Source organism: Durio zibethinus, chromosome 5, assembly GCF_047325235.1.
Source record: "Durio zibethinus cultivar Kanyao isolate XHJ-2024 chromosome 5, ASM4732523v1, whole genome shotgun sequence".
Classification (NCBI taxonomy): Eukaryota; Viridiplantae; Streptophyta; class Magnoliopsida; order Malvales; family Malvaceae; genus Durio; species Durio zibethinus.
The window spans coordinates 9,265,911-9,275,472 of record NC_143166.1 but is presented as its reverse complement, the minus strand read 5'-3'; the positions used below and the strand labels follow the sequence as shown (position 1 = coordinate 9,275,472).

Below are 9,562 nucleotides of genomic sequence, written 5' to 3'. Positions count from 1 at the left end.
ATTCCTATATGCCATATATATGTATATTTAGTTTGCATGCATTCCAATAAATATGACATTTTGTTGAATGAGACATTTTAGATTGGTTTCATACACTTCTTATGAAGCAATGAATCATTTGATTTAGATGTATGGACCTAATGGAAATGAATATTTGATTTTGATTTCATAACATTTCCACGTCACATTGATACCAATTGTTAGAATTAATCCAAACCAAGTCATTGATTTAGGCTAAAACCAAAATTTAAACACTAATCTCAAGTAGGTAAAAGTTAAAGCCCATTGCATGGAGATTGCTGGATCCTAGAGTTGGCAGTTGCTTTCATCTATTTTATTAATGTCACATAAAATTTTTCTTATTGATAAAAAAATTAATGATATTAATTTTTTCTTTCAAATAAGAGCTTAATTTGATGTAAATAAATGTTAGAAGTATTGATTGATTGTAATAAAAAATTAAATAATTTTTTTAATTATAATTCAAGAATTTTTCATACCCTTTAACTAATTTAAAACTATACCTATCTCCACTTCATCCTCATTTCTATTTGAATAAAACATCAAATCCTTCATTGAATTTTGATAAGATTGACGTCCTTGTATACAATTCATATTCCGTTAAATTTTATTTGTTGGGCCAGCGTAATATGTTTTGGTTGTGTTGGGTTTAAGAAGTAAGCCCTAACAAAATTTCCTTATCTAAAATTTTTTCCCTGGCCTCTTCGGCTCTCTCCCCGGCTCATGTATAGTTTTGGGCTGTCATTTCGTTTCCAATTAAAACTCAAACGACAACGCTTCACTTAAACCCTTCTCCTCCTGCATTCTTCACGCCTCCAGAAACCCCGTCTCTCCCAGGCTTCCCTATCTCCTTTTCCTTCCATTTTTTCTCGTTGTGCCCGCAGTGCAACCATTTCGAGTAAATCCTCCGATCTTATCTTCTGTTTCTATTGTCATTTTTTATGGAAAAAAATTGATTTTTGAATTGGATTGTTGTTGCAGAGATTTGGCTGTTATAAGCCAATCAAAGAGGAAAAAAGAAGAAGATGAAATCGGTTGTGGGTGTTGTTGTATCAAATAAGATGCAGAAATCAGTGGTAGTTGCAGTGGACAGGCTGTTTCATAACAAGCTTTACAACCGCTACGTCAAGCGCACCTCCAAGTTCATGGCCCACGACGAAAAAAATCAATGCAACATCGGCGACAGGGTACATCTTTTGTTTTTCTTTCTTTCTTTCTTTGGTTTAGTTTAAGAATGTCTTGTATTTGAGTGACATAGTAATATTCCCAATACTTGAATATCTGCTTTTTTTTTAGGTTAAATTGGACCCTTCTAGGCCGTTGAGCAAGCGCAAGCATTGGATTGTTGCTGAAATTCTCAAGAAAGCAAGAATCTATACTCCCTCATCGGTGGATACTGTTGCAAATGCAAATGTCAAGAATGAAGCACCACTTTCCTCGACCTCTTAAGGTTGGATTCCATTTCATTGTTCTTGGTTTAAAAGTTCAAAGTTTTTATTTACATTTGAAAACCAATTACTGTTAGTTTCGTGCTTTTGAACGCTAAATTATTTATGAAGGTTGGCATTTGAGGAAAAAAAATTCTCTTTTTGATGTGTTATAAATTCTATTATATTGTTTTAAGATTATGGGAAGTTAGTTTGACCAACATTTGAGAGCTATGATTAAATATTATAATGTTCCTATTGATAAATGAGGTTGAATGTTTCTTGTGCTTTGAAGATATTTATGATTACCTCCTGTAATAATATAAGACCTGACTAATAATGTTCAAACCAACATTCTTGTCCAGCTAGTGTCTGTTGAAAGCCTGTTCTTCTATGCATTGATATGTTCTGCTTGTTGTTCTGTGTTGATGTTAGAAGGAAGATATGGAAGAAACTTTCTTTTCATCTTCTTCTCACTGAAAAAGAATAGAAGTGGAACCACATGTTATTTTAGATGCAATTGAATTATAAGCTAACGGAAATATGAAAAAAAAAAAATTAAAACACCTAAGTTTTATATTAATTATTTGAAAATATGAAAATAGAATGACTATAGTTTGGTTTAATTATAGACCATCAGCAAAGAAGGATGAATTTAATATTCAAATTTCAATAGCTGGGGGCATTGTTGACCTTGATTTGCATGGTGGCATTCTTACTTTACTGAAGTGGGGAATGCATGCTTTTAGAAAATTGTTAATGTGCTTCTGAGGGATCTTTCTTTGATAGGAGAGAGCTTATTTTTTAAATACCTTGTGCAAAAAAATTATTCTATTGAATTAAGTTTTTTGATGCTTGCTTTCCACAATTCAAATGATTTGTTATGATGCCTTTACATTTCCACTTCCCTAAAACATTTAATACATCATCAACTGCACTTAAAACTTTCTCCCCTCTGTGTGGGTTATTATAGCAAAAGCTTTATCTAGCTAATGACACCTCAAACTTTGAATCTGAGAGTTGAATTTGTCTACACTTGCATTGTCAATGGAGTAGATATAACTTTTGCATTCTGTAAAGTTTGCCTTCATCCTGTCTTGTCTATGATTTGAAATTCATTCAAGCCGTTTCAGTTTCCATAATATAGTTGAGTATTGGTTGGTTTTGCTTTTAATCCTTGAAGATTGTAATTTAGAGATAACGATGAAGACTTTGTTTTGGTAAGATGGCAAATCAAATAGGATAATGATTGTTAGCCCAATTAATTTGAGAGTCAAGATGTTAATGTCTGATAGTTTGTTTATTGCATGGAATTATAAGCTTTGAAATTTTCATGGTAAATGAAAGCTGTTGTTGTGTGATTCCGCAAGTAAATGGGTCGTCTACAAGTAATATAGAGTGAAGTATGAGTTATTGTCTAACGAGAATTGATTAACCTCATGCTAAGTTCCAAAATCGGGCACCATAATTATATTTAGACCTACCAAAATTGCCATGAACAATTAACACTACAGGTACTAGTTTTGGTTCTAACCTGAGCTAATTAAATGCAATTAAATTAAATTTACTCAACCTAATTAGATTAATTAACCAAGGAATCAGAGAATGAAATTACTAACCTAACAATTAAAGGTAAGGCAAATAACAAAGAAGGCATACTAAAGACAACAATTAAATTTGACTCTAATTTAATTAAAGGCAAGAAAATTAGATTTAATTAAACTAATTAAGTTAGTTAACTTAAGAAATCAAACCAGAACTTAAATGTACCAAGCTAAAAATTAAAACAAGGAAAATATTAAAGAAATGGACCTAAGACTAATGACAACCGCTAAAATTACTAATCTACTAGCACAAAGGTAAACAAGAAATTAAATGGCATGCAACTAAAGGCAACTTAACTTGGAAATTAAAAGACCATTAAATTAACGACTTAAACTTAAAAGGGCAAGGAAATTTAAATGAAAAAAACTTAAATAACAAGGCAAATAAAGTGCTTGAGCATTAAACAAAATAACTACAAGTGCAAGAATTTGAAATAAGCAACTACAACTTAAAATAAATTGCAAAAGAAATAGAAAGTGGAAGATTCAAGTGGTGAAGCCTCCTTAGGTGTTGTCTCAATCTAAACACTTCATCCCCTATCCTAATCTCCAAAGTACATATGAAAAATGAAAGAAAATGAGCAAAACAGAACTAAAACAGAATGTGGAAAACAAATTTTTGCCGTGAGCTATCTAGGAGAATAAAATATGATTTCTACCTCTCTAGATCCCTAAAACTAGCCTATTCTCACCCCTTTGATCTTCCAATCCCAAGCCTCCAAGTCACTCTTGAAAATCCATCCAATCCCCTTGCTTTAATTGGCCAACTTGGATTAAAAACTTGTCTGGGTTGGTTTGACCTGCACAAGGATTTCCAGCTTGGCAGCAGCTTTTGTTCACTTGTATTTTCCATGTGATTTTCATGCTTGGTGGTCAAGGAATTCAAGGAGAGGAGGGGGGAACCAGTTGAGATGTCAATAAGCATGTGTTGAGAGTGTGTTGGAGGTGTGGAGGGTTGTGGCAATCACTAGATGACAAGTGTTAGTTTATGCCATCTTGAATTTTTGACATTATGTGGCTGTTTTGACTTTTTTTTCGGGCTTAAGTGGCTATCCTATGTGGCATTTTGAACTTCCTTCTAGCTGCAATTCCAGTGCTTTTACTGCCCCTTGCAAGTCTCCCAATCACCTCATTCATTCTTACTAAATTTTACCTACATATAAGACAATTAATCGAAATTAGGTGGATAATTAACTTAATCATTGGGATTTAAGAAAAAGTAACCAATTAGGTACCATGATAACTCTATAAAAATAATCACACACTCATGCTTAGAGCTTTTGTCTGTCCTCAAGCAAAATAAAACATGCTAGAATCAAAGTGTACATCTAATGTTAGCTTCCACAAAGTTTCCTTAAAGATTGCTTAATGAGCATAGCTTAAAGAAAATCACAAACATAGGCTAAACAGCAAGAATCATTTAAGAATAAGCCTTATTCTAATTGGATTTCCTCTTTGTAACGTCTTTTCTCATTCATTGCATGAAATCTGATTGAGATTATGCAAACATGTCATTGACATAGAATCTCACAGAGTGAACAAGTTTCATGAGTTATCTGTTTGGATATCTCTCTCCTCTAATGTAGACATACACAAGATCAAATATCGTTATGCTTTATTAAGCTTGCAATGTAAGGCTAGGGTTAAAGAAGGATAAAGGATCCTTTGTGGCTCAAATTCTCTAAACATGCATTACCTTTTAGGATCTTTTATTAATAACTTTCAAGCAACATCCTCAAACTATTTTCTTCTTTCTTTGTCACCTTTTATTCTATTTTTTTCGTTTTGAATCTTTTGTTAATAACTTTTCAAGCAACATCCTTAAACATATTTTCTTCTTTCTTTGTCACCAATCCACAACTCCTCCGCAGTAATGCTTCAAATTTTGTCCATTGACCTTGAAGGGCTTATTGTAGTTCTCAACAGTGAAAGGATTTGACCATTTGGACTCGAGCTTACTTGGAAATAACTTCAAGTGGGATTTACAGAGCAAACTTGTTTTCCAGGCTCAAAATGTCTCTCCAAGATCTTCTTGTCATGCCATCTCTTAGTCTTCTCCTTGTAGAGCTTGACATTCTCATGTGCTTGTAATCTGAATTTATCTAATTTGTTAAGTTGTAGCAAATGCTTCTCATCGGCTGCATGCAAATCAAAGTTCAAATTCTTAATAGCCCAATATGACTTATGCTCGAACTCTGCCAGCAGATGACAGGCTTTCCCAAAAACTACTTATATGGTTACATTCTGATAGGAGTTTTGCAGGCTGTCCTGTAGGGCTTATAATGCATCATCTAACCTTGTAGACCAATCCTTCTTTAAGGGATTCACTGACTTCTCCAATATCCTTTTAATTTTCCACTTTTGTAACAACTACTTTGAAGATCTTCTTGCCAAATAACCATCCTTAGACTAGTGGCCAAGTAGAGATTTTCAATAGAAAAATTAAGAGTAAATTGGAGAAGATGGTGTATCAGGAAGGATTTGTCCAAGGGCTTAGATGATGCATTATGAGCCTACAGGACAGCCTACAAAGCTCCTATCGAAATGTCTATTTTTGGAAACGGCATGGAGGTTGAAAGTAAATCTAACAATTCTTGTATCCATGTTATGTCTATTTCGTGTCAAGCACGCATAAAATATGAAAGTTATCGTGTCTTAATTTGTGTCAACATGTCAAACATGAATTATATTTTTTTATTTTACCAAACCCATATATGTTTTTTCTAAAATTTTAAATTGTGTCATTTTTCTGTCTTTTTTGTATCATTTTGTATTTGTATTACTGTGTCGTATTTAAAATTATCAGATCTAGAAAACACCATATTTCACCAAAAACTCATATCTTCCTCCTGATTCTATTTTGAAAGTATAAGCAAATACTGCAGACTCTGTTCTTGCAAGGATATCCTCATAAAATGCTTTACATCTGCATTGGTTACAGCATTATAAATTCATGTGGTCTGTAAAATATTTTGCTACGACATAATTTATTGCTTCCCTATAATCTTTTGCTTCTAAAATCATTTTATTTTATTCTCCACTCTCATACAAGGGGAATAATGACCTAAAGGTTTTAGGTAAATTATTGAAGAAGGCATTTATTTTGAAAATTCTGAGGTTGAGATGAAGATGGGGTAGAAGGTTTCGTTTGGTTTCTAACTGTTTTATTCTACTAGGTTCTTCTGGTGTTTAGGGAGTAAGCCTACCTTTCTCTTAGACTTGTGTTATGAATTCTAGGAGAATATTTCTAATAATTCTGAGATTGTTTTGGAACCTTTTTCATCTTGACCCTGCAAGAATTCTCTTGTGAGAGAATCTGGCATAGAGTTAGATTCACCTTTTGTGTATTCAATATCAAAAACCAAAAGATGAAATTATAGCTTGTCATCTACCAAATGTTTGCTTTGAGGCTAAATTCTTAACATCTTTTAAGCAAAACATCTTTGGCTCCTAAACATTCTAATTAAAAATATTTTATTTAATAGGTCTTCTTCAAATTTTAAAACACACATTACTATAGCTAAGATTTCTTTTTTTAGCAGTAGCATATTTTTATGGAGTATTACTCCAGGTTCGTGAAGTATATCTAACTGATTGTTCTTTAAGTTCACCCAGCTTTCTTTATGTTTTAAAATTCCTCGATATCCTAGATCACTATCACCCGTTTCAATAATTTTAAAAGCCTCTGGATCAGGGATTCTGCAAGAAATTTCTTAAACTTTCTTTTTACTTTTTTTTTTTTTTTGTTCATTCAGGTTTTATTGTTCGTACCCACAAGTATGTGGACTATTTTAGAAGATATTTTGAGCATTATCACAAGATGTTTAATATAAGTAGTAGAAATAATAAAATAATTTATTGCATTTAATTTCATAATGGTTTTATGACTAAATCGTCGTAATACTATGTTTATAGTGAGACATTGGCAATGGAGAGACCGAAATTTTAATAACTTTCACAAATATTGAGAACAAAGTGTTATTTTTCCGAATTATTAGATGGAACAAAATAGAAACTCTAAAAGAGTTAATTGACAAACATATAATTTATTTTCATAGTATCATAAATTTATATTTTCTTTCAAATCTAATGATAGCAAGTTGACAAGACCATATGATATGTCAGATTACATGATAATACATGTGACAAATGTCATTAGACGTGAAAAGCGCCATAACTGGCCATTACCCTCTTACAACTAAGTGGTGAAAAATCAAATTTTATAATTCTGGGTAATTGTATCGTAATTTTTTATAACAAAAGATAAAAATAAAAAACTCAAATTCTACTAATTCACTTTTAACTAGCTCATCAATAATACTAGCGTCATGAATCCTGAAGTGACCAAAATGTAATTTACTGAAAATATGTTAAGGGAGTAAAAAATCAGAGCCAGATCAAACGGATAGAGGGGAAATAAAGATGTCGTTGACTTTGATAGAAATGTTTATTTGGTAGAACAAATTTATTTGTAATCTCATTTAAAAAAAAAAAAGAATAACATGAAACTTGTGACAATTACCGGAATTTGATTATTAGCTAGCCATAATTGCCGAAAAATTAACTCCTGAAAAAGAGAAAAAAAAAAAAAAAAAGTCTTCCCTATGAACAATAACTCTGCAATTTGGTAATTTTAAGTCAATCCAGACGACGTATTTATTATAGTTGGCAGTGCCCGTGGTCCACACAACATCCCTGATTGTTTGGATAAATCATGTTAGTTATAATGTTAAATACATACACCAAAGAATAATATAGAAACTAGTAAAATATATGATTATTTGTAACTTTTTTATAATATTTTATCTTCATGTATGATATTTGAAATTTAATTTTTGGATTCATAACCTTTTAAAATTATCTTAAATCCACTCAATTCGTCAACTAACCTTACAAATCAACGAAATTATGTCACCTCATTTAAATTTAGGTGACAAAAATTAATCCAAATTTTAAAAGTCAAATGGTTCATTTTTTTTTTTCACTTGAGCAAGTGTTTTGATCCCTTATTTTTGTCAAGCGGATATTCAAAACTAAAATAACAAATTTCATCGCATTTTAATAAGATTAACGGATCTAGAAGACGTGGTACCACACCTAAGTCTTATTGCTGAATTATAAATATGGACTACAAATTTCTGCCTTCCTTGGGTTAAATAATATTTATTGTTGGTAAGACTGGCTCTAGATGGCTATTCATGTTATAGAAAATAGTAAAACTGTCAATCACTCGGTTGGTTCCCTTGGTGATGATTGCAGATGACTCCTAAGGAGGATGGGCTTCAAACTATCAAACCATATACTTCGTGAAGGAAATAATGTTGCTCATATCTTTGGCAAACACGGTGTTATTCAAGAGCAGAATTTTATCTTTTATAATTGGCCTCCAGGTTGTATTTCCCTTGTTTTATATCAGCTAAAGTTGTAGGGATTGTGTATTTCTATGATATAGGAATATAATATAAAAAAATATGAAAAAAATATAAGAAAGTAATACGATTTAAAATTTAAATAAAAATAATATATGAATTTGATAAAAATTTAAAATATATATTTTATATCTGACATTTTCAGCACGAATTTATCATTACAAATTTTCATTTTTACACAAATATATCATGATATGAATACAATAGAAATACACAAATTAATAGATCTAACTAAACTCAAACTATTTGGATTAATGTAAGACATGAATTTGCTATTATAATTTTTCATGTTTACATATGTATGACATAATATAAATATAATACAAATATACGAATTAATAAATCTAATTAAACTTGATCTATTTGGATCAGTGCCTAATATGATGTGATTTCTTAATGCAAATTTGTAATGAATTTCCCTTTTTAGGAAAAGAAAAAAGATTAAATGAATTTAAAATATTTTAAAAACATTACAATAAAAAAATGTTTTAAATTTTACGGATTTAAAATGAAATATTATACAGAGTCCAATTTACTCTAGAAACAAGGCAATCAAAAATAAAATCTTGTCTGCGAGTAATCTGTTTCCATAAAATCATATGGAAAATGGGGCCACTGTACTTCAATATCACAATCATTTTTTTTTTTTAAATTTATAAGTAAATAGTCTATTCAGTCCTTCAGGTCAAGACAGATCATATATTTAAAATGATTTTAATAAATGATCATTGACAAGACTCGAATTCAAGATTTCGCTTGTGAAAAATATTTTAAAGGCGAGAGCTTTGAAGTTTGAATTTATTTTAGGAAATGGAATTATGTTGAGGTTTTATGGGTTTGAATTTTTTTTTTTTTTGGTAATGGTTTATTTCAATGTGGAAGCTAAGCTCGAAATAGTTTTATACAACTAATCTGGATCAGACTACATGATCAAAAGGCATGTATAAATGTAATGCTAATGCATATGACCAACCACTGTAGTATAGATAAATATTGAAAATAATTAATAGAAAAACAATGTGCTTAATAAAATGAATTCTCAATTGATGGTCAGTATGTTAGAAGGTATCATTGTGTTTCT

The 9,562-nt window shown here is 31.0% G+C and overlaps 1 protein-coding gene across 4 annotated transcripts; it reads left to right on the top strand.

Moving 5' to 3' along the window:
* Positions 1 to 760: 760 nt before the first annotated feature.
* Positions 761 to 8,542, top strand: LOC111282795 (uncharacterized). 4 transcript variants are annotated; one of them, XM_022871038.2, is made up of 4 exons: positions 761 to 919; positions 1,003 to 1,208; positions 1,318 to 1,471; positions 8,312 to 8,542. In XM_022871038.2, exons 2-3 carry the CDS (start codon positions 1,047 to 1,049, stop codon positions 1,468 to 1,470), a joined length of 315 nt encoding a protein of 104 aa, XP_022726773.1. In that variant the 5' UTR covers positions 761 to 919; positions 1,003 to 1,046; the 3' UTR covers position 1,471; positions 8,312 to 8,542. The 4 variants fall into 4 exon arrangements, with proteins under 4 accessions (XP_022726773.1, XP_022726777.1, XP_022726774.1 ...); XM_022871042.2 differs by lacking the exon at positions 8,312 to 8,542 and adding an exon at positions 4,969 to 5,228; XM_022871039.2 differs by lacking the exon at positions 8,312 to 8,542 and adding an exon at positions 4,957 to 5,228.
* The last annotated feature ends 1,020 nt before the right edge of the window (positions 8,543 to 9,562 follow it).

Excerpts from the sequence above, each read along its gene's own strand:
- LOC111282795 (XM_022871038.2), top strand. The coding sequence starts at position 1,047 with ATGAAATCGGTTGTGGGTGTTGTTGTATCAAATAAGATGCAGAAATCA. Across the intron at positions 1,209-1,317 it reads AATGCAACATCGGCGACAGG|GTTAAATTGGACCCTTCTAG; the intron begins GTACATCTTTTG and ends CTTTTTTTTTAG.